The following is a 24,703-nucleotide window of genomic DNA, read 5'->3' on the forward strand; positions in this document are numbered from 1 at the left end:
GTGTTTGTTTACACGTGTGTAACCCTGGAGATGCTGTGACTCACCAGTGTGTTGAATCAGTTTTGAGGCGTGTGAGAAGACAAGGTAGCCTGCATCGATTAGGGCAGAGGTTCTTGGTTGTGGGCGGGCATGGGGATAAGGAGCGCTGGGGTTCTGATACGCTCCCCTACGTGAGAAATCCTAGAGAAGAGGGCCAGCTACACATTGCTACGCAGATCAGAGCAGACACAGCCCCTTCCTGCACATCCTCCCCCTGAGTGGAGAAACGCGGCTTTACCTTTTAAATTTGGCCCTCACTTGACTTCCTAAGAAGAGGCGAGAAAGCTTTGGGCATCCACCTTTGCCAGGTGGTACAATGACCTTTTCAGAGAAGTTTTAGTGCTTCTCCCAGTCAGGTGGACTTGTAACTCCTGAGTCTGAGAAAGACAGAAAATTAAAATGACCCACAAAACAAATATACCCACAACGATGGGACATTTGGGAGAAAGCATAGTCAACGTAGGGTACTTGCAGTGTGCTGGGTAATCCTCAGAGTGGCCTGAATTTAATACTCTTGCATTCTGCACATGAGGATGGCGAGGCTCAGGGAAGTTAGGGAAAAGTCACATACCTAGCAAGGTGAGTCAGACCTAGTTTGTCTGGTCTGACTCCATCTCTTACCCAGTATCTCAGATTAGCTACAAAGGGGACAAGAAAACTTCTTGTTTAAGAATGAAACTCATCTGGTGAAATACAAAAAAAAGCAAAAACCCCATCAAAACCTTAGTTTCAAAATCTGTCAGTAGCTTATTTATTTATAAATAAATAAAATATATGTCTAACATATTCAAAATTCATTTTTTTTCATGGCTCAGGGCATTGTCCCAAGTGACACTTAGCTTGATAACAGCTTAATTTGAAGATGAGGTTTCTTTTTTCCCTGTGATTTTCACCTCCATCCTGTGGCTTGTAGGTCACACTTCCCTAATCCCTGGTGGAAATGACAGTGTGTGCTATAGACTTTTGTAGTCACATAACACGCAGCAGACAGCAGACATGAAAGCTGCTGCATTGGTCTTTAGGTGGCTATGCAACTGTTTTTGGTCCCTTCTTCCAGGGGCTGTACTATGTAACTTTTTGGTTAAGGAGCATTGATTGAGGGAAAAAAAAAAATCCATATCTCACCTGTGTATGATCTGCTGACCACCCTCCCTGAGTTTACCTGGAGCAGCCTTTTTCCTAAGAAGAGAAGGTTATGAAGCAAATAAGAGTTTCAAAATATTGTTCCATCGTTTGCTTTTACTGTAAAATAATATTAAGGAATTAGCCAACAGTATTTACTGAGTGACTGGTATTCACCTCTGATCCTTTGAGGACTTGTTTGCATTTCAGCTCAGCTTTTCTGACTAAGGAGATAAAAACATCTCCTGGACTATTTATTTTTTTCCGTGACCTAACCCAAGGACTTTGCACTGGGTTGGACCAATGCAGGCAGCTCTTGAGGCCTTCGGTGCCATCCTACCCTGAGTTGCTTACTTTGCTTATGTGGGAGGAGGGAGGGGGGTCTGGGAACTTGCATATTAAACCAGCTCCCCTTGCCATTTTAACTTTTAAAAATTGAACTTAAAAGTAAACAACAACAACAAAGACCTTTAATCTAGTCCAACCATCATTGTTCACATGGGGCCCCTGAGGTGCGGGGTGCATTGACTTGCTAAGCCTTGCACAGCCAGGGTATGTGGGGCCAAGAATTGTGTGCAGGTCTCCTCACCACTCTAGAGTTGTGTCCATAAAGTAGAACCTACAGTAATATTATTATACCCCCATTTTCACCTTTGCTCATTCACTTGTGTCCACACGGTCACAGACATAGCAAGCGTTTATACAGTTGGTTTTATGGGGCAACGAACCTCATGTTTTTTACTCATGCAGGGCTCATCCCAGGAGAGTGGGAATTTGCTCAAGATAAGGCGTGAGGACCCGGAGTATCTGGCATGGAGTTTAACTGGAATCCCTCTACCTCCACCACTGTACCTGGAGGCTCCTGTCTCCCCTCATCCTGTTTGACCCTTGAGCAGGGCCGACACAGTGGTCGCTCCCTTCTGGGCACTCTCCTGGCTTGGCTCCCAGTGCCTCGCTTGCTCCCAGAGTTCCCTTTTGTCTCTCTGGACAGTCTTTCCAGCCTCTTTCACCAGTTCTTTCTTTTTCCTCTTCCTCTGAGCTTCCAAATCAGTGGCTGTCAACCCTGATGCACCTAGAGCTTTAAAAAATATAGTCTGCCAGGCGCTGTGGCTCATGCCTGTAATCCCAGCACTTTGGTGGGCTGAGATCAGGAGTTTGAGACCAGCCTGGCTAACATGGCGAAACTCCATCTCTACTAAAAATACAAAAATTAGCCAGGCATGGTGGCGTGCACCTGTAATCCCAGCTACTTGGGAGGCTGAGACAGGAGAATCTCTTGAACCCGGGAGGCAGAGGTTGCAGTGAGCCGAGATTGTGCCACTGCACTCCAGCCTGGGTGACAGAGTGAGACTCCATCTCAAAAATGAACAACAAACAAATAAAAATAAATAAAATAAAAAAAATACAATCCTAGGCCAGGCGTGGTGGCTCACGCCTGTAATCCCATCACTTTAGGAGGCCAAGGCAGGCAGATCATATGAGCCCAGAAGTTCGAGACCAGCCTGAGCAACATGATGAAACCCCATCTCTACAAAAAATTAAAAAAAAAAAAATAGCTGGGCGTGATGGTATGCACCTTGTAGTCCCAGCTACTCAGGAGGCTGAGGTGGTAGGATTGCTTGAGCCTAGGAGATGGACGTTGCAGTGAGCCAAGATCGTGCCACTGCACTCCAGCCTGGGCAACAGAGCGAGACTCTGCCTCAAAAAAAGAAAAAGGAAAAAACCAGCCCTGGAACCAGTCCCCTGCAGATACCAAAATCCATGGATGCTCAAGTCCCTGATAGGAAATGGCATAATATTTGCATTTAACCTGTACACATCTTTCCATATACTCTAAGTCTAGATTACTTGTATTACTTGTAAATGCTATGTTTTTTGTTTTTTTTTTTTTTGTTTGGTGTATTTTTTTTTTTTTGAGTCAGTCTTCTCCTGTCACCCAGGATGGAGTGAGTGCCTTGGTGCCATCTTGGCTCACTGCATTCTCAACCTCCCAGACTCAAGCCATCCTCCCACCTCAGCCCCCCAGTAGTTGGGACTACAGGCACATGCCACCATGCCTCGCTAACTTTCATATTTTTTTGTAGAGACAGCGTTTTCACCATGTTGCCCAGGCTGGTCTCAAACTCCTTGGCTCAAGCATTCCTCCCACCTCAGCCTCACAAAGTGCTAGGATTATAGGAGTGAGCCACCATGTCCAGCCTAAAATTTTGTATTGTTATTTTATATTGTTTTTTTCCCCCTGAATATTTTTGATCCGTGGTGGATACAGAGGGCTGACTATGTATCCTCCCCAGGCCCCACCGTCAGGCATAGTCATTCTAATTGATCCTCAGGTGACTGTGAGGTACTCCTCTAAATGCTGGCGTGCCCAGCCTGCTTCTGTCTATATCCTCTCTCCCAAGGCTGTAATACCAGCCGCATGTTGGTGACTGCCAACTGTATGCCCACCCTGACCTTCCCTTCCTCCCTCAGCCTCATGTACCCACATGCTGAGATTATTAACTCATCCATTGCGGAAAGTGGATTGTTCCCCCTCCACACACATTTGTCTTAATAAATACAACGTGGTTTACCCCATTTCTGTATCCTCCTGGCCATCCACTGGCCCTGTTAATTCTTCCTCCAGATATATCCCAGACCCGTTCTCTGACCTGGCTGCTGCCACCCTTGATGAAGCTACTGCCATCTCATCCCTGGACAGCTGTAACTGCTCTCCCAGCTTCCACTCTTGCGTCTCTGCTGTACTCTTTGGACCCAGCAGCCTGGCTTGTCTTTTTTTGAAATCCAACTGGGTCATGCTGCTCCTTTGTTTCCCATTGCCCTTTGGATAAAATGCGGGGTCTTCGGAGACTCTGTGACCTGGCTCTTGGCTCTATCCAGCCAGCCTCGTTCCACCCTCTCCTTACCCTATAGCAGCCCCACCAGTGCTTCCAGACCCTCGAATACACCAAACTCCCATGACCTTGGATCATGCCGCTCCCTCGCTACCCCTCTTCCTTTTCTTTTTTTGTTTTGTTTTTAAAGTTTTTATTATTTCTCGAGACTGGGTCTTGATATGTTGCCTAGGCTGGCCTCGAACTCCTGGGCTCCAGCAGTCCTCCTGCCTCAGCCTTCTGAGTAGGCTGGGACTACAGGTGCATACTGCTGTGCCCAGCTTCTTTTCTGTTCTTTGGTTCTCAACAGAAGTGTGCTGTCCATGACAAGCCTTCCTTGACCACCCCATCTGTGGCATCCCCCACTTCCGTTGCCTTTTTCCTGCCTTCATAGCTTTCATCAATCTTTATTTGCTTATGTAAAGATAACCAATAATTATAATAATGACTCACATCTACTGAGTGCTTACCACTTGCCAGGGTTGTGCTAAATGCTTTACCTTTACGAGCACTGCAGGACATAGACACTAGATTTGTTGTAGTACATAATCCTCTTTTTGTTTAAACAATTTTTCAAATATATTACAATTGTTTTATCTAAATTGAATTGGCCTTTTAATCCTTGTTTCAAGATATTAAAGTTAGTTTATACAGATGTAACACTTTTTTATAGCAATGTAAATGGACTAAAATTTTTTTTAAAAAGAATACTTTTAATACTATCGATGAAATAATAAACACATTGATATAATTACATTAATAAGCAAAACAGGCGTGAACAGACAGGTTGGGAACACACACATGACCATTTTTCCACTGGGAAAATGCTCAATTCACAAGAGCCCAGATGCCTAGGCACATGAGACAGTGGTCAGCTGGTCGGCAGTATCAGCAGGCTGTGGGCCTTTCCTTCCTTCCTTCCTCCCCTTCCCCTTCCCCTTCCCCTTCCCCCTCCCCTTCCCCTTCCCCCCTCCCCTCCTCTCCTCTCCCCTTCCCTCCCCTCTCCTCCTTTCTTCCTTACCTTTCCTTTCCTTTTACCTTACCTTACCTTACCTTAATCTTGCTCTGTTGCCCAGGCTGGAGTGCAGTGGTGGCAATCACAGCTCACTGCAGCCTTGACCTCTTGGCCTCAAGTGATCCTTCTGTCTCAGCCTCCCGAGTAGCTGGGACTGCAGGTGCATGCCACCATGCCCAGCTAGTTTTTAAATGTTGTGTAGAGACAAGGTTTCACCATGTTGCCACGGCTGTCTCATGCTCCTGGCCTCAAGTGATCCACCTGCGTTGGCCTCCCAAAGTGCTGGGATTACAGGTGTTAGCCACCATGCCTGGTCTCTTTTTTTTTTTTTTTTTTTTTTTTGAGACAGAGTCTCGCTCTGTTGCCCAGGCTAGATTGCAGTGGTGCGATCTCGGCTCACTGCAAGCTCTGCCTCCCGGGTTCACGCCATTCTCCTGCCTCAGTCTCCTGAGTAGCTGGGACTACAGGCGCACGCCCGGCTAATTTTTTTGTATTTTTAGTAGAGACGGGGTTTCACTGTGTTAGCCCGGATGGTCTCGATCTCCTGACCTCGTGATCCGCCCACCTCGGCCTCCCACAGTGCTGGGATTACAGGCATGAGCCACTGCACCTGGCCTTTTTTTTTTCTTTAGAGACAGTCTTGCTCTGTCACCCAGGCTAGAGTGCAGTGGCATCAATTATAGCTTACTGCAGCCTCGAACTCCTGGCCTCAAGCAATCCTCCTGCCTTTCCTTCCCAAAGCTATGAAATTGCAGACAGGAGCCACCATGCCTGGCTGGTTTTTGGGGGCCATGGCAAGTGCAGGCTTGTCAGAGGAATTGGAGAAGCAGGGATTAGTTAGGAAAACCTCTCCACTTCTTGTGTTTCATGCCAGGTAGTGTTTGTAACTTCAGAACCCGCCCTTACCTTACCTACCTACCATGTTATGCTCATTTCACCTACTGTCCCCTGCTGTATAGGGAGTGCCTTGAGGGCAGAGATCATGTTAGTTTTGTTCCCTCTTCTGTACAGAGGGTGGAGCCCAGTACCTGGCACAGCTGAAGGAGGAATGTGCTGCTGCTGTCTCTGTATTTCCAGGTACTCCTTGTTGACCTCTAGCCAAGACAAGGAACCTCCTTATGAGATGTCATCTTCTGAGCTCTCTTGTTGGAGGGAATACCATGGTGATGATTGAATATGAAAAGTCTTGGCACAGTGGCTCACACCTGTAATCCCAACACTTTGGGTGGCCGAGATGGGAGGATTGCTTGAAGCCAGGCATTTGAGACCATCCTTGGCCACCAAACGAGACCCCATCTCTACAAAAAAAGAAAAACAAAACCAAAAAAACATGAAAAGTCTCATCCAGGGTATTTCCCACTGGGAGTTTTACTTTCGGCCTGTGTTTGTGTGGAATTGGACTGTGTGTGGGAACATCCCAGTTCTCCTCCTCCTCTGACTAGTCATCCCTGGCTTTTTGTCTTTGTTTTTAGATAAGTCCCTTTTTCTTTTTGGTATGCTTAGATGTGGACATCTGTCAGTGCTCTGGCTTGGGGTCTGCTCTTGCCTACATCTTCTTTGCTTTGGCTGTTGCCTCTCTGCAGGTGATGGCTACGTTTCTCTCTACTGCCTGAATATGTTGCCAGAATGTCATAGAAACTGAACGTGTGCTTGTCATCCTCACACTAGCTGTTCTTACCACCTGCCCGACTTCCATAGAAACTCGGGGTGGACATGCGCCAGGCCCTCACCAATGACCCTGTCCATTCTCATAGGCACCTTCCCCTGTTCTCCTAAATCCATCGATGCTAAGTTTGTACCTCAGTCCTGGTTCTGAAACCTGTTTCTCTATCATCATAAAGAAATCATGGAGCCTCTGTGTACTTTGGTTTACTTTTTTGGTGGGTTTAAGGAAGATTCTGTGACTTCATTGGTGATGACATGGCATTGGGAGATAGGGTGCATTTCTGATTTTCAGAGTGAGGAAGCAGGCATGTGTGTTACTGTTTTAGAGAATTGTGGCACCTACCCTGTTCTTCAACTCTTGGTACCTGGGCTTGTAATGAACACAAATGATCTTTAAAAGAAGTTAGATTTTAAAAATAATATTTTTGTGGCTCACACTTACAATCCCAGTGCTTTGGGAGGCCTAGGCAGGAGGATTGCTTGAGACAAGGCATTTGAGACCAAGCTGGGCAACATAGGGAAACCCCCATCACTATAAAAAAAATGTTTAAAAATTACCCAGGCGGTGCATACCTGTAGTCCTAGCTACTCAGGAGGCTAAGGTGTGCAGGTCACTTAAGCCAGGAGTTCGAGGCTGTAGTGAGCTGTGATCATGCCAATGCATTCCAGCCTGGGCAATCGAGTGAGACTCTGTTTCAATACAAAAGAAAAATAAATAAATAAATAAATAAATAAATAAATAACATTTCTTTTCTTTTCTTTTTGTTTTTTTTTGAGATGAAGTCTGGCTCTGTTGCCCAGGCTGGAGTGCAGTGGCACGTTCTTGGCTCACTGCAATCTCCACCTCCCAGGTTCAAGTGATTTTCCTGCCTCAGCCTCCCGAGTAGCTGGGATTACAGGCACAAGACACCACACCAGGCTAATTTTTGTGTTTTTAGTAAAGACAGGGTTTCACCCTGTTGGCCAGGCTGGTCTCAAACTCCTGACCTCAGGTGATCCACCCGCCTCAGGCTCCCAAAGTGCTGGGATTACAGGCGTGAGCTACCATGCCTGGACAAAATAATATTTCTATCACAAAAGTATGCTGATTTTAGGTGATTTGAAAATAAAAACAAAAAGATGACTAACATAGTAACCACCACTCACTTTTTGTGAGATTTTTTTCCAGATTTTTTTTTTCTGCAACACATTTATTTAAGGACATAATGCATTTTAAATAAATATTGTATGTTGACCATTTCCTTTGGCATTAAATTTCTTGAAAAACACAATTTTCAGCATTGCTTAATATTCTGTCATTTATATTTGACCATTCATCTATTATTAGGAATCCAGGCTATTTCTACTTCTTCCCCAAGTAACACATGGGTGAATACCCTTTTACTTCCGGATATCAGGCCAGATAGTACTTACAAGCAATTTGCCTGAAAACACTGAATTTGGTTATTTAAGAAGCCTGAACACATCCTAAAGATTTTTTTATTCGATACCTGAGGAGGGATGTCTTACCTCTTTCTTAGTTTGTGCAGGTTGTTATTCATTAGTGAATGTTTGGAAAATAACGAACAGGTAATGGTCAGGAAGGTGATGACTAAAGTTTATGTGAATATGGCATATCATTTCAAGAAAGATGGGGTTTTTCCCTTAAACTCAAAGTTATCAAGAGATCAACTTCTCAAACTTTGGACCAAGGGCAGTTTTGTGGGGGAAAGCAGTAACGTATGCTATTTGTGGAGTTTAGCTAGAATTGATAGATGCACCTGATCCCTGTGGAGTAGTTGATATCTCTATGTGGGTTGGGTAACGCTGCTTTACAGTGAAGCTTTTCTTCTTCCAAGTGCCTCTGAGAGGAGAGAAAGTGGTTGGAGACCCACCAGTCCTGCGTTAGAGGGCCATTTCTCCATCATCCACTGACTAAATATGTGACCTTGAGCAAATCACTTATCACTGCATTGGGACTCGGTTTCTTATCTGGAAGTTAATCAGCATTAAATATTTTATGGTTCTCTGAATGTTTCTTTGAGAGATTTTCACTCTCTAGTTAATGGTATCCCATGATGAAGTTTTTTAAAATTGTTTTTTGTTTTATGACCATTTCTTAATTTGAGTTTCTCTGTATTGCAAAATAGGCATTAAGAGAATAGGGACCTTTAATTTTTGTTTTATAAAAATTGTAGTGTGGTTTTCTTTTTCGAATGCAAGTGCTGTTAAATTGCTTTCAGGTGATAATGTAGGAACATCTTATAAGTATTCTCAGAACCCTATAGACATATGCACTTAACTCTCTAAGCATGTTTTAAATTACACAGGACTTTTCTTGTTAAGATATAGATATGTACAAGGCTTAAATTCTAGTAGATTACAAATCGTCGAAAATAATTTTCATCTTCAGAGAGTAAATTAATGGAGCAGAGTCCATGTCTGCTTGAATGGGCCAATATCCTCTTCCCAGGGCCTTGTATTGAATAGGTGCCTAATGAATGCTTCTTAAATAAGCGAAAATGCAAAGACATATTTTTAAATTTAAAAAATAAGCTTTCTCCTTCCTTATCTTTTTCCATAAAAAAAAAACAAGATTTAAAACTCATGTATAGAATAACAAGATCGTTTTATTTGTTGCCACTTTCCAAAGATTGCCTTCATTTTAATTAAAATCCTAAGTGAAACAAAAATGGAGACACTGGCCAGATGTGGCAGCTCACACCTATAATCCCAGCACTCCCGGGGGCTGAGGCAGGAGGATTGCCTGAATCCAGGAGTTCGAGACCAGCCTGGGGAACATGGTGAGGCTCCGTATCTATTAAAAAAAAAAAAAAAAGTACAGACACCACAAAATGCAGTACACCTATATAAATTAAATGAATAAATAGCACACAGTGCTGACCTTCTGAAGGGGAGTGTGGTCATAATTTTATTATTTTATGAGGTGGTGACCTAAAAGAAAGCATAGGGTGTGTGTGTGTGTGTGTGTGTGTGTTTGGAGGAGGGGTACCTCTTGGAACATCAAAGAGTCTGTTGTCACCTAGACGTGTGTGTGGTGAGGCAGGGTTGAATGAAGGAAGGAAGGATAAATTATTGGGGTGGAGTAGGGGTTGTGCTGAGTTGGAAAGGGGATCTAATTCCCAGGAACTTTTCATTATCATCTGCTAACAAAGCTAATGGCAAGATGTATACATTATAATGTATTTATAAGTAGTTACCAAGAATTTCTCTTGTGTAAATGCCCAAGTACTCTGGCTGTGTCCTTTCTGTCATCCCTAAGCTCTGGGGCCATTTTGTTTACAGGCAAGGACCTAAGTGAGCCCTGAGAATTGTGCCTTCTCTTCTCTTACTGCTCACATATGCGGTCTCTTTCTTGGGCCCATTTTTCACCACTGTTAGTTGACACAGACGTCTGCAGGATCAAAGGTAGAAGCAGAGACACCCTGGAGCACAGTCACTTTCTCTACATTAGCCAAATGCAGTCATGATGCCTCCACCCAGGTGTGGGCCTGGGTCTCAGGTGCTGAGTGGAATTGAGGGTGCCCGTCTTGGGGAAGTAATCAAAGGCAGCCTCGTACCAGGGTGCACGACAGCACCAGGAGCCTTTCACAGTGTCTGGTGAGCACTGCAGCCAGGTACTCATACTGGTCAGCAGACCTACCCTCATGGTCCCTGGGCTTGCTTACTTTGTCACCTGTCACCTGCCAGGTTTCATTTTTTGTCATCAAACCTGATTCCAATGTTGAGTATTTATTTTTTTCTTTTTAAGAAGAAAAATGCCTGGCAAGCAATTCTGTACAGATTTTTCTTTTTCATGTTATTTCAGCATATCTAAGACAAAGCTGGAACGGACTCAGGTGGGAAATTGACATGACAGCTCAGCTCACACTCCACCTCCCGTGATGGGCCCAGGCTACTGTGGTTCAGCTGAGTTTTGGCGTGAATGGAATACGGGGCCGTTTGAGCTTCTGGTTTACTTGTGTTTTGAGGCCTGTGGCACCTGCTACGTGACTTGCTGGACATAGGTGTGAGATTTCCCATACAGCCTCCCAGGCTGGCAGGAGGCAGACTCAGAACCATGCAGGCCGTGTACTAATGCTACCACACCCAAGCCCTTTTTCTTCTCTCTGTCCTTCTCAGAGGTAGGGTTGATTTTAATGTGAACTACATCGAGGCCAGGATGCACGTTGGCTCCTCAGTGCTCTGCCAAATGCCATCTCCCTGCTTTTGGATATGTTCTCTAAAAGCCAAGCTTTGTTCCCCCACCTTCCCCTGGAGGTGGGTTGGTGCCTGTGCCTGAAATGAGGAGGAGATGGTTTGGGAGGGGGTAGTTGACAGCAAGCTGTTCATTAGCAGTCTGCCTTCTGCCGTGGGTGCTCAGTGACTGGCAGCGGCAACATTTTAAAAAATAAAGATCAGGCTGGGCGCAGTGGCTCATGCCTGTAATCCCAGCATTTTGGGAGGCTGAGGCAGGTGGATCACGAGGTCAGGAGATCGAGACCATTCTGGCTCGATGGTGAAACCCCGTCTCTACTAAAAATACAAAAATTAGCCACGCGTGGTGGCACATGCCTGTAGTCCCAGCTACTCGGGAGGGTGAGGCAGGAGAATTGCTTGAACCCGGGAGGTGGAGGTTGCAGTGAGCCGAGATCGCACCACTGCACTCCAGCCTGGGCGACAGAGTGAGACTCCATCTCTGAATAAATGAATAAAATAAAGATCAGAAAGAGAACTCTGCAGAAAGAAGCACCCTGCTCAGTTAATTTTCTGAAGAAAGTGGAAGGAAGTCCTGCTTGTAAGGCTGTCTTTCATGTGAGTCCTATGGCCCCCTCAAGGACGGAAGGTTAGGAAGCCTCTTCCGGGTCTTCCTCTCTTCTGCCGTAGGCTTCTTGGCTGGCCCGGCATACAGGTGCCCTGACCAACAGGGAGGAAAGCTCTGGAGTCTGGAAGCAGGTTCCAGAGGGGGGTTGGGACCTCGGAGGGCTCCATGTGCTAGCAGTAAGGTGGAGCACTGGGGATGCATAGGAATTGGGAAGTTGTTTTGTTCAGATGGCCACATCGGGGCCTGGGCATGCCTGTGCTGATCACCTGTGAGGCATGGGGGAAGGTGGGATGCGGCAATATCTGTGAGGTCTGAGACACTCGGGCAAACTCATAACTGCATCATTTATATACTTTATTGCTCAATTGTTAGTGTTCATTCATCTTTTTAATATATTATATAAATTGAAATATTCATATACTCACACAACTAATAAGTACAAACTTAGAAATTTTATTAAATTCTTTTAAACATTTAAATTTGATTACAAATATGTTTAATTAGATCTGCCTTAACATCACAGACCAAATCTATTAGATTCTCTTAAATGCTTACAAAAGAGAACATGTAGTTCTAGTAATGACAACAAAACTCCTGATACTCACACTTAATATAAGCATCAGTACTGTGGGTTTAATTCATTTCTTTGTGAATTTCTGAATCTGTTTTATATTTTTCCAGTGATCTAGTAATCTTAATAGATATTAAAGAAAACACGATCTCAGCAGCTGTGTTAGATTCCTAGGGCTGCCGTAACAAATTACCACAAACTTGGTGGCTTAAGACAATAGAAATTTATTCTCTCACAGTTCTGGAGGCCAGAGGTCCAAAGTCAAGGTGTTGGTACTGTTGGTTCCTTCTGGACACTCTGAGGGAGAATCTGTTCCCTGCCCCTCTTGCAGTTTCTGGTGGCTGCCGGCCATCCTTGACATTGCTAGGTTTGTGGCCGCATCTCTCCAGGTTCTGCTCTGTCTTCACGTTGCCCTCTCCTCTGTGGGCGTTTTCTCCTCTTCTCCTCTGAGGACACTTGTCATTGGATTTAGGGCCCACCTCAATCCAGGATGATGTCATCTCAAGACTTTTAACTGAATTACACCAGCAGGGCCGGGCACGGTGGCTCATGCCTGTAATCCCAGCACTTTGGGAGGCCAAGGCAAGCAGATCACTTCAGGTCAGGAGTTCGAGACCAGCCTGGCTAACGTGACGAAACCCTGTCTCTACCAAAAATACAAAAAATTAGCCGGGCATGGTGGCGCATGCCTCCCGGCTACTCAGGAGGCTGAGGCAGGGGAATCGCTTGAACCTGGGAAGTGGAGGTTGCAGTGAGCTGAGACTGCGCCACTGCACTCCAGCCTGGGTGACAGAGTGAGACTCTGTCTTAAAAAACAAAACAAAACAAAAAAAGAAGAAAATGAATTACACCTGCAAAGACCTTTTTTACACCTTCACAGCTTCCAGGTGGACATTTTCTTTGGAGGGGCCACCTTCAACCTGATGTCTTTTCCTGAAATTACAGATTATTTATCTTTGGCCACTTGTGGTTGTGACCTGGTGTCCCATCCAAATGACAGACTTCACCTGGAACATGTTTGAAAACATGTACGAGTTTTGTTAGTGTCTTACTGTTATCATTAGCAGCTTTTATTGAGCTTTTATTTTCTAGGAATTTGGGGCCCCAGTGTGGGCAGCCGGCTCTCCTCTGGAGCCCTCTGGCCAATCCGTCACCTTACAGCCCTGGGGCTGATACTGCTCCTACCTGAGTATAGTCTGTGTCCACAGCGTCAGACCTTTCTGTTCTTGATACTTGCTTCCTCCTTCCACGTAGGGTTGGCTTATTCAGAGCCATCCTACTTAGAGACATATTTGTACACTGTTTTATAAAAGGTATTAGTGGCAGAAACAGCAGTCATACACATCCACCTCTGCTGCTTCCTAAAATGGATTAAAAATAACTTCCTAATATATTCTCCCTTCCTTTATATATCAGTTGCCCTGTTCACTTGGTTGCCCTTTTCATTTTGATAGTCATTGAAGATTCATGGCCTTTACAGACTCACCTTGTCTCTTCTAACCGTTGTTAACTCTGTACTCTTTTGGATATTCAAATTGCCACAACACAGTGCATGGTACGTGCATGGTAGTCCTTTTAAGATGGCTTTTATATACCTTATCACTTCTACCTCAGACCATTTGAGGTGGTCTTTGCTTTCTTGAAAGCTGGTGTTGCAGGTCCCTCTTGATTTTTCCCTGCCCGAAGACTTGGAATCAGCCACTCTACAAGGAGCCCTGTTAAGGTCTAACCTAAATCTGGGCACCAGAATGTTGACTTGCTGCTGATGGATTGGAGGGGTGTCCTTGTTGAGCCACTTGTGTGACAGAGCTGGAAAGAGTTGTTTTGTTTGTTTGTTTTTAATATCATGAAGTTACATAGATATTTTCAGTTTAACTCTCACTTTCCTGATCATTTATTTTGTTCTTTAAAAAAAAAAATTCTCAATTTGTTTTCTCTGTGAGGTGCTAACTTGAATCTTTATCTTCTTTAATTGTACCTCTTCTTTTTTTTTTTCTTTCAAATTCCATTAGCAAATAATCCTTGGATGCTTTTTCATTCACTTATTGAGAAGTGGAAAAGGCTTATGACAGGGATCATTCCTGGTTTATATCCAGATGCTTTTGGTATTCTCTGTGCAATCCTGGGCAAGTGACTTAAGCCACTAAGACCCCTTTCCTTGTCTCCACAATGAGGGAGCCATTAGGTCGCAGGGGTCTGAGGAGTAAGTGAGATATAAAGTATTAAATGCCAGGTATACAGTCAGCACTTTCTAAATGGGGCAGCTGAAGATGCGGCGACTAAGGAATGGCTGACCAGTGGCTGTGAGGCTTACCTGAGACGGCCCCTGGGACCTGTTTTTATTTCTGACTTTCTGGTGGCAGTGATGGAGGAGTGTCGGGTCATGGTAGGGAGGAGGCTGCTTTTTCGGCTGCAGTAAACCTGGGCTGAGGGAGGGCTGTAACCCTCAGGAGTGTTGGGACTCTTGGTGTGAAGGAAAGTGGATTTGGTGTCAGATAGACTTGGATTTTCATTGTGAAACTCTTGGCAGAGCTATGGACAGATTACTTTGTCTTTCCAAGCATATGAAATACTTTTGGTGTAGTTCACTTTGAAATTGCTTGAAGCTCGTAAAAATCACCCCTAAATGATGCTGTTTCCTTTGTGCTTATTTATACATTGTTTTGTTTCTTTCCTATTTTCTTAAAAAGTGAATTGGATATGTGCAGCTTTGGACTTAATTTAAGCTGTGCTCAGTAATGTATTGTCGCTGTTTAGAAATGGTGCTTCGCTCCCTACCTCACCCCACCTGTCACTCCTGCTCATTACTGTGAACTCAGTGCCTTTGAATCAGTTATGTTGGAAAAAGCTTATAAATGGCATTTCTACCTCATTTCCCTAATTATAGCTTAGGAATTTGTACCCCCTTTTTAATTGTTCATTTCCTGGCTTATTTCCCTTAAAAAAAAAAAAGATTAGAGTGATGAAGATGATCACAACTAACATTTATTGCAAACTCTCTTTGTCCCAGGCACTGTGCTAAGTGCTCTGCCATACACTAATTGATTATAGCTTCCCCTGTCTCTGTGGAATGTATTATAATCACCCCCATTTAGCAGATGAGACTGATGTTATCTAATAAGGTCACAGACATGGAAAACAAAGAGCCTGTACCAAACCTCAGACCATCTGACTCCAAAAGCCCATGCTCTTAACTGTGAAATCTGTTATTTTTTACTTGTTTTATGGTAATGGGGTAGGAATAAAATGTTAAAAAAATTCATAGTGCTGTAAGGTAAATGTGCCAAGTTTTATTTAAGGGGTTTCTATCAAAACAAAAAAGCAAGCAAATAAGGGATTTGTATCCTTGTATTTTTTTTTTAACTTTAACAAAATTTATTCTTATAATTTGAGAATATATTGTTCCATATAAATTGGATTATTTCATTAAAATGTATTTGTTTCTTGTTTCTGTTACATATAAAATTGTACTGGAGAAAACATGTGCAAAGAGATGGCTAGGATTTCAGTAAAAGACAAAGGTTTATAGTGAAAGCTAATCTTTTATATAGCTCTTGGGATTAGTTGAACCCTGCTGAAGTATTACATTTCTTCAATTATTCTAAATTTCATAGAATGTCAGTTTTTCTATGTCTATTATATTTAAGTAATATTCATTGCATTTTTCTTTTATTTTTTAATTATACAAGTAATACATGCGGATTGATTGGTAAAAAGTCTTGCAGTCTGTAAGCAAGACACACAGTCATAATCTTCCACCTCCTTGCCTCCCCAAAGGAGCTACTTTAACATTTTAGTATCTATTTTCTTCTAAAAAGATATATGCAGTTTTGAAAACTGAACAGCTGCCTAATTAAGGATGGGCAAAGGGAGCCAACCGTGGTGGCCCACGCCTGTAATTCCAGCACTTCGGGAGGCCAAGGTGGGCAGATCACTTGAGTTCAGGAGTTTGAGACCAGCCTGGCCAACATGGTGAAACCCCATCTCTACTAAAAATACAAAAAATTAGCTGGGTGTGGTGGCACACACCTTTAATCCCAGCTACTTGGGAGGCCGAGGCATGAGAATCCCTTGAACCTAAGGTCAGAGGTTGCAGTGAGCCAAGATCGTGCCACTGCACTCCAGCTTGGACAACAGAGTGAGACTCTGTCTCAAAAAAAAAAAAAAAAAACCTATGTGCGTTTTTGAACAAAGATCTTTGATATGATTTGTAAACAATAAAAAATTTATGCATTACATTTTCATGCCTTAGCATAATTTTCAATTGCTGAAACTCAAAAACATGTTGATGTTACTTGATTTTGTTTACATCTGATTTACTTTTCTGTAAGTAGATATAACTTTTCAAAAATGTAGTCAATTTGCCAACTTTCATGTTGTTCTTCAAAACCATCAATCATCTCAAGACAATGAATATTGCATATTGTACTGAACAACCTTTCAATTTCAGCATGTGGAACATAAGATAGTGGGCCTGCATGTTTAGTTGGGTCATAAGAAAGAACACACTCGAGGTACTGAAACCCTTTTCCCAGTAGGGACAACACTGTATCTGCATAGTGTTTGAAATCTCCTAGATTAATGGCAGCCAGTGCTCCTCTATCCCAAATTCTGTCAAATTTGTCGATATGTGTTTGGGGAAGATAATAAATGCTGCAACAGTACAATGAAATGTTCTCTGAAGAACTCTTAAATACTTTGGCTTCAGGAACTTTGCTAATTGGTTCTTCTGAGTAAGAAAGATTCTGCTCTGTAAAAAATTCTTGTATCCCAAGTGCACTGATTTATACACCAACTACATTGTGTCCTTGGTCTGCAAACCATTTCATCTCAACAAGGAGGAAAAAATACCTTCAGTCTACTCTCACCTTTAAGAAAAGTATCCAAATGCGTCTTCAATAGCTGATGTCCTTGTTCTTGATGAAAAGCAATATTGCCGTTCACCCACTTGTCTTGCCATTCTTCCAGAGTTCGTACTTGGTTTTCCTGACCTCAGTATTGGGATACTTTTCCATATCAAATGAAGCTCTTGTATCATCCATAGTTTCATAGACACCATTGTCTCATAAATGTATGTTTTTTAATGCCTTTACTGGTTTATTACAAAGGATACTGTGAAGGATACAGATGAAGAGGCTCCAGGAACCTCCATGTGTTCAGCTATTAGGAAGTTTGTCTGACTTTCATGTGATGCTTTGAGGAGTTTGCATTTCCTGTTCCTTTATTTTATTTTTTTAGTTTTTGGGGTAAGGTCTCACTCTGTCACCCAGGCTGCAGTGCAGTGGCATGATCACATCTCACTGCAACTTTGAAGTCCTGGGCTCAGGTGATCCTCCAGCTTCAGCCTCCCAAGTAGCTGGGTCTACAGGCATGTGCTACCACGTCTAGCTGGTTTTAAAATTTTTTTGTAGAGATGAGGTTTGGCCATGTTGTCCAGGTTGGTCTTGAACTCCTGGCCTCAAACTATCCTTCCTTCTTGGCCTCCCAAAGTGGTAGAAGTACAGGCATGAGCCAATGCAACCAGCCCTCTGGTTCCTTTATTAAATCATTTTGCAAATTCTTGTTGGACCTTCCCCACCCTGATTGGATTGAACTGGCGAACATTGCTGATTTTTTAGGAGTTTGTTGTTAACTATTTGCCTGTTTATAAGGCCCATCATCATCTTTTTAGAAATACCTTAAGGTATCTCAGAAAACCTCGGGACACTGGCTTCCATTCACCTGTCTTGAGGTGAACGTCTGAGGGGCTGTTTGGGAGCTTGCAGTGGGGCTCTTGAGAGGCACCATCATGGCCAGAGATAGGACGATATTAAAGACTAGAGGGAGAGATGAGATGTGTCAGATAGCAGGGGCAGTTATAAGAAAGGAATTAAAATCATTTCTGCTGACTTTAAATAGTCACAAGTCCTAGAAAACTGAAAATGTATATTCAAGTTGGGATCAGGGAGAGGGAATAAAGTAAGTGAGGGAGGCTATGGGATCTGATATATACTTTGACCAGAAAGAATGTGCAGTTGGGTTGGGAGTGCCTTGGAGGAGGAAGAGATGATGACAGAGGGGCACAGGTCCTCCAGGGTGTAAGTGGTAGCCAGGAGACAGCAGGGCCAGGGATGGTGTCATTCCCTTGTCTCCTACATTTTCTGAACTTTTCTGGAATCCTATTAACAATTTTAGCCAAAATTCATCATCAGCATCAGTGGTTCCACTGCAGCATGCGGGGATGGTTTCTTTGTCTGCTTGTGGTTTGGGCCCCTGCCTTTAACTTCTCTTTTCCCTCCGGGACTTGAGGCTCTGTTATCCATAGTGAGTGCCAAAGGGTTGGATCCTTGCAGTCCACAAGGGGACAGGACCTGCTCTCACTAAAGGCTGGGCCAAATGGGGTTGGCCAGCCACCTTGCAAGTGGGAAGGTCTGATGTGGTATCCTGCCCAGGTGTGCAAGCAAGGCCCAATGATGAGGGCCAGACATGGCTGTAACATGAGGAGAGGGTACCCCAGAGCAGAGAGAGATTTCTTTGAGGACCTCACAACACAACTTACAGGCTCTTCAGCTTCCAGTGATTTAGGAAGATTGAGATAGATCGATACAAAGTATGGATTCCATCTAAGATTCTCTATATAAGATGTGTGTGTCTATGTGATTTTCCTTTAAATTTCTATTTTACACACAGAAGCAGACATACACATACATAGAAACACACACACACTATTATCTGTATATATGCTGCTGTTGACACCAACAGATACTTACAGTACCTGGCCAAGAGGACAATGAAGTAAATAAGTAGTTTTGGTTTAGGGCAAGGTTCTCAACCAAGCAATTTTATATCCAGGGGACATTTGGCAATGTCTGGAGACATTTTTGGTTGTCACATCTTGGGGGTGGAGGGTAGTGCTACCTGCGTTTAGTGGGTAGGCACCAGGGTTGCTGCTAAACATCCTACGATGCCCAGAATAGCCTTCCACAACAAGAATTATCTAACCTCAAGTGTCAATAGTGCTGAGGTTGAGAGACCCTGCTTTAGGGAATGAAATTCAACCTATAGGATAGTCTAGAATCTGTCTTATTATCCACTACCTTGTTTTATTATGAATATTTCAAACATATCAAACATTTAGAACTAATATTAACTGTATTTTTTAAGGAAATAAAACATATGGGTGCATTTATAAGGAAAGTTTTAAAACCTCATTTCCTCACTCCTTCCCCAGAGGCAACTAACTTCCTGCAGATGGACTTTTTTCTTCTAGTGTGCACTTTAGCGCCTTGATTACACATGTACGTGTCCATGAAACAGCATATTGTACTGCACAAGCCCTTTGTGATGGCGCCCTCCTCTATTTGTATGTGACAGGCTGTTTTTTTAGAAGTTTGAGTAAAAGCATGAGCAGAGAATAGTAGTGCATCTAAATGAAAATGTTTCCATTTTCTAAGTAATTTACATTTCCTTTAAGTGGTGGTCAAAAATTATAAAAGATGTTTAATGTGTTAAATCAGGTTGAGGAAAGGAAACCAAAAGTAATGATTTGCAGATTTTAAAAGGTGGCAGATTTCAAATCCAGAATCTTCTTTCTATCGTGACCCAAAGTAGGGTAAATAAGCTTGTCCTTACGTTTGTTGAAGGTGATGATGGTGCTGACCCCTCTGTCTCTCCCTTGCCTGTACCCTTTCTTTTCCCTGCCTGGCATCTCTCAGCCTCTGCTGCCAGCATCCTTGGAAGACATTTCCTCCATCTCTGCATCATTTTTCAGAGCCGGCCAGTTTCTATGGCAACGGTTAGATTGAAAGATGAGCGGCGAGCAGGAGACGAGGCTTGAGTGAGACAGCCGGTGGTGGTGTGTGTCCCTGACGTCACCCTCTGGGCGTCTGGATAGGACGATCCTGGCTACTCCCATTCAGGGCTGCTGTCCAGTGCTGCTTTATTGGCAGTGCTGCCAGGGTCTCCGTTAGCTCTCTGCAAATTGCCTTCCTTTCTGCTCCTCCTACTCCCTCCTTCCCCCATAGAATTTTTCTTTTCATTGCCCACTTTCCTGTTTTGGCTCCAGACTGTCGTTAAGAATGTACAGCCTAATTCTGGTGTGTTTCGGGATATTCTTCTGTCCAGTATTCTGGAAGGGCGGGGAGGCATGGCAGCGTTTTACTTGACGTTGATGGTGCTGTGAAGTCCATTCTTTCCTCTGCAAGACTACTGACTATGCAGAAATTTATCGAAGCGGATTATTATGAACTAGACTGGTATTATGAAGAATGCTCGGATGGTAATTATGGCCCCTGCAAAATAGAGCCGGGATGTATAGGGGTATTGTCTCCTTCTGGGTGGGGGGGTCCTGAAACCTTTAGGGGAGACAGGCGGCTGGTGGGTGGGAGGTACCAGAACTAGCACCACTGGCTCTGGCAATTCCAAAGGCATGGTGGAGGAGGTGGCAGGTGGGCAGGGCTCTTTACCGTGAAAGACTCCTGCAGTATGTATGATTGTTTGCTTAGAAGGGGAGATGGTTTTTGGTGTGCTGGGCTTGTAAGTGTTATACTTCTATTGGATTGAATTTTCTCTGGTGTGAGACGTGAGTGTGTTGTTGATGCATGAATGTGTGCAAGTGGAAATGTGTTCACTGCGCTCTTGCTGTTGGAGGGGATAGGAAACTGGGGGCTTGGAATAGTGTGTTCAGGAGGTGGCTTCCTGGACTGTCAGCAGCAGGCCTGGAAGACTCTGCCCTTTTCTGAGCCCAGACCTGGGAACCATCAGAGGCTGGAGAAAAGGCAGAAGCAGCTTACCACTTAGCGGGTGATTCAAATGAAGTTTGCTTGTTGGATCCAACAGAGATGGGGGTGGGGAGATGATGGGAGGGGCAGGGAAAGAATGTGTCCTTCTGTCACTACCTTGGTTTGTGCAGGGAGGGTGTGGCACATTCCAAGGGAGACTGGGTGGAGGCCAAGTTGTGTGGCTGGACAGGTCTCAGGAGGTTTCAAGCACACAGAAAACAGCACTGAGGTGCGTTCTCAGAGACATCACAGTGGGTGGGGTCTCAGGTTCCTGGGGTGTTGGACATCAAAATTGTGTATTACACAGTTAATCTGTCTTTAATTTTGTCTTGAAAATGACCCTCATATCACATGCCTTCACAAAAAAAGGGGCCCAATTAATATATACACTTTGAGGGTCTGTTCCCCAGTGATGATATGTTCCCAGCCCTATATGAGCCATTAATAGATAAGGTAAGTGCTTTTTAATTGAGTCGGGAGTTTCAGAATGCTCTATTCCTGACTACATTTGATTAACCTGAATGATGTAACAGGCTGGGACCTGGCCTAGTTAGTAAACTGAGAAACTACATAATTATCTCTTATCCACTGATTTTTGCCGCGACTGTGGGTTAAGGCTTTCTCAGGGGATGGTATTTAAATGTGCGGAAAAACTATGCCAGTTCAATCTCACTGTCCCCCAGCTTTAGATGCAGACATTGTCATGTTCGTTCTGTGTACATCTTTAACTATCTTGAGTAACAAGGATTGGAGGCAGTTCCCAGGGTCATGAGGGGAAAAGATGAGTGAATTTTTTCTTTGGAATATATTCATTCTAAAAGCAAGTTCCCATTCTGTTACCTCACTCCAAAAGGAAATTCTAGAGATGCTCCTTTTTGGAAACCATCATTGACCTCCTTCTAGTTTCCTTGGTGATTTGTGACTCATTGAACCCTCTATAACTTTTTAAAGTAAGGGATTGAATACATCCTCACTGTACCATTGGATTAGGGAGCACTGGTTACAGCAGGGTGCTGTCAGAGGCCCCGTGGATGAGTCAGGTGGGGCCATAGCTCTGTGGATGCCATCCTAGAAGTGGAGGAAGAAGGTTTCCTAATACCATGACCCAAATGCCACACCGTCCAGTTCCCTTTACACCCTGAAATAAAGCCAGTCACTTGCCATGGTCAATCTGGAGGGTGAGCGGAGGCCTGCTCTTATCTGGGTGTCCATCAGAAGGATTTTCTTACCCAGCACTTCCTCAGTTGAGTGTTTTGGCCCTGAGAGACCCTGATCTGTCTTCCTCTAAGAGCAAAGGAAAATAGAAGAGGAGATGGCTCATCTGTTCAAGGGTAAATATATTGATTTATTTATTTCTGAATTATTGTTATTGTCTGAATGTATGTTGAGCAAAATACTTGTCCTTTATCATCTATCCCATTTTGGATGAAGGGAAGAAGGTTTTTGAGACAGAATTTACTGGGACCACTGGTATTTTCATACTCCCATTTAAAGAGGTAGCAAAGTAGGGAATAAAGGAACAGAAGTCCAGAAATAAACTGGTTTAGGAAACGTACAAAAAGGAGATTTCAATTATGTGCCAATTTTGTGGTTACTTGCTTACACATTTCTAACTAGTTGGGTTCCTTCCTAGCTTCAGGCAGATTAGTCTGGAAATGAAATTTGCCCCTGTTTATATGTGCCTGTCTTTTATTTGCCTCTGTCTTTTTTATTGCAACTCAATAGACACACACCATTGCTTTGTCTCTGATTATTTGGCATTTGAATCGTCAATGAGGGAAGCTTTTACAGAACTTTTGATACCAATAAAAGATGAGTCAAATGTTTTAAAAAAGATGCAGAATCATCATTTATGTCAGAGTTACTGACTTACACTTAAATTGCAGTGTTAGCACTGAAAAAGAAATGTATATGGATGGGAATATAGATTGCAGGCCAATTAGGACCCCTCTTTTGAAGTTGGAATTAAGGGATAGCTACTGTTCTCTTCTATCTTTGAGGGTTAGGAGAACTTTATTCAGTGTTGAATAACTGTATTCCTCCTGTTTATTAATGTTTGTTGTGGTGGTCTTCTATTCAGCACCCATCTCTGCCTGTCCTGCTCCCCCGCCCCCAGAGGAGGATATAATAAGAGGCATGGGACAGGGGCTTATAATAATAAGACATTGGAGGGGTTGATTACCCAGTGTCTTCAAGTAACTTTTATGAGAGATTTGAAATAGCCAGCGATCAATGCAAAATAGCAATGGCCTTGGCAGAATTTGCACATACATACTCAATGTTTACAGTTTAAACTCTGGTGTCAGACAGGGTCATAGTTACCCCGATTGGATGCATCCCATCTCTGGTGCAGAACCTCTAAAACTTGGGAAATCATTGAAAGTCATCTGCTTATTAAAAAAGCAGATTCTCAGACTCACATCAGACTAAGAGAAGTCCTGAGAAATCTAAATTTTTAGCACATGCTTTGGGGGATTCTTTACACCACGTGTGTTTGGGAAACTGTGCTGATTGATGTCCATGGAAAGCAGCCTCAGGCATGGGGAGGGGCTGGAAAAGAATTATTTAGGTCAGTTTCGGGATCTTAGATTGTTTCTTGGCTACACTGGCCACTTTTTAAAGTGTGCTTAGAAAGAGTATGACACCTTTTTAATTTTCAAAAGGACTTGGGTTCAGTGTATGTCCTTATGTTAAAGAAACAGCCCTCTTTGTAGTTACTCTAGAAATAGGTAGAATGGCAGAAAGAGCGCTGGCTGTCTGTGTTTGAGGCCTGTTTTGTACTTCATGTGGCCATGTGGTATGGGAACATCCTGGGATTTCTGTGAGCCTCTGTGAACTCAGATTCCCCATCTGGAAAACAGGAGTAACAACACTGGTTGGAACCTTTATGGAGTGTAAATAAAGTGATAGCTCTTTGTAAGCGACGAAGAGCCAGGTCAGTGTTTAATTTTATTTTCTCAGAAATAGTACTAGTTATTAAGGCCTTTAACAAAAAAAAATATCTTTGAAAAGGCTAATGGGGGCCTGGTATAGTGTGTCATGCCTGTAAGCCCAGCATTTTGGCAGGCTAAAGCGGGGAGGATCACTTGAGGCCAGGAGTTTGAGAGCAGCGTGGGTAACATGGTGACATCCTGTCTGTACAAAAAATAAAAACATTAGCTGAATGTGGCGGCATGCGCCTATAGTCCCAGCTACTCGGAAGCTGAGGTGGGAAGATTGTTTGAGCCCAGGAGGGTGAGGGAAGCTATAATTATGCCACTGTACTCCAGCCTGGGCGACAGAGTGAGATCCTGTCTTAAAAAAAATTAAAAAAAAAGGAATGGTATTTTGAACAAGGTACAGCATTTTGACCACCTGTTTGTTGCTTCAGTTTCTTTTGTAATCAGACTTGCTCTCCATCCCCGCTCACCTCCCCCTTTTATAACCTGATAGATTTGAATGTCGGGGTAGGAGGTGGTCTAGTTCATACTGATTTCACAAATGAAGAAACTTGGGTAGATTGTTCCAGAAGTTATTCTTACACCTTCTTACTCTATAATGAAGATTTATGGTATACGCAAGGGCAGTCTGGTACGCTCTGTTCCTCACTTGATTTCAGTGATCTCTGAAATGTCACCCAAGATGGCGGTGGCTGGTTCGTGAGTGTTTTTTTTCTTTTTGTGCATGAGTGAAGTTTTGTTAGAGGTATTTTAAGCATTAATTGAAAAGCTGCATTTCTGAACTGAGTTTTCGAATTTTCCTACATGTTGACGCAAACAGATCCCCATTTCTTTGTCTTGTGTTTTATTGTGTGATGCGCCCATGAAGGTAGAGGTTGACTTCTCTCTTTCCACACACAGCACTCTCCTCTGTGGT

At 43.5% G+C, this 24,703-nt stretch overlaps 1 protein-coding gene and 1 pseudogene across 8 annotated transcripts in view; one reads left to right on the plus strand and one right to left on the minus strand.

The window, feature by feature from the left end:
• Nucleotides 1–24,703, plus strand: part of TRAK1 (trafficking kinesin protein 1) — a 137,556-nt gene that overhangs the window by 40,529 nt on the left and 72,324 nt on the right. For 3 of the 8 annotated variants that reach the window (XM_034956188.4, XM_008951493.7, XM_024928138.5), the window contains exon 1: nt 19,981–20,346. The exons of 4 other annotated variants lie outside the window; for them this stretch is intronic. In XM_034956188.4, coding sequence (XP_034812079.1) covers nt 20,283–20,346 — 64 coding nt within the window. In that variant the 5' untranslated portion in view covers nt 19,981–20,282. Of the gene's footprint in view, nt 1–19,980; nt 20,347–22,081; nt 22,180–24,703 lie in introns of those variants that run through there. One more of the 8 variants, XM_055109715.2, reaches the window with a different exon arrangement.
• On the minus strand, nt 908–17,131 carry LOC100981024 (thiopurine S-methyltransferase-like; annotated as a pseudogene).

Source organism: Pan paniscus, chromosome 2 (genome assembly GCF_029289425.2).
Source record: "Pan paniscus chromosome 2, NHGRI_mPanPan1-v2.0_pri, whole genome shotgun sequence".
Classification (NCBI taxonomy): Eukaryota; Metazoa; Chordata; class Mammalia; order Primates; family Hominidae; genus Pan; species Pan paniscus.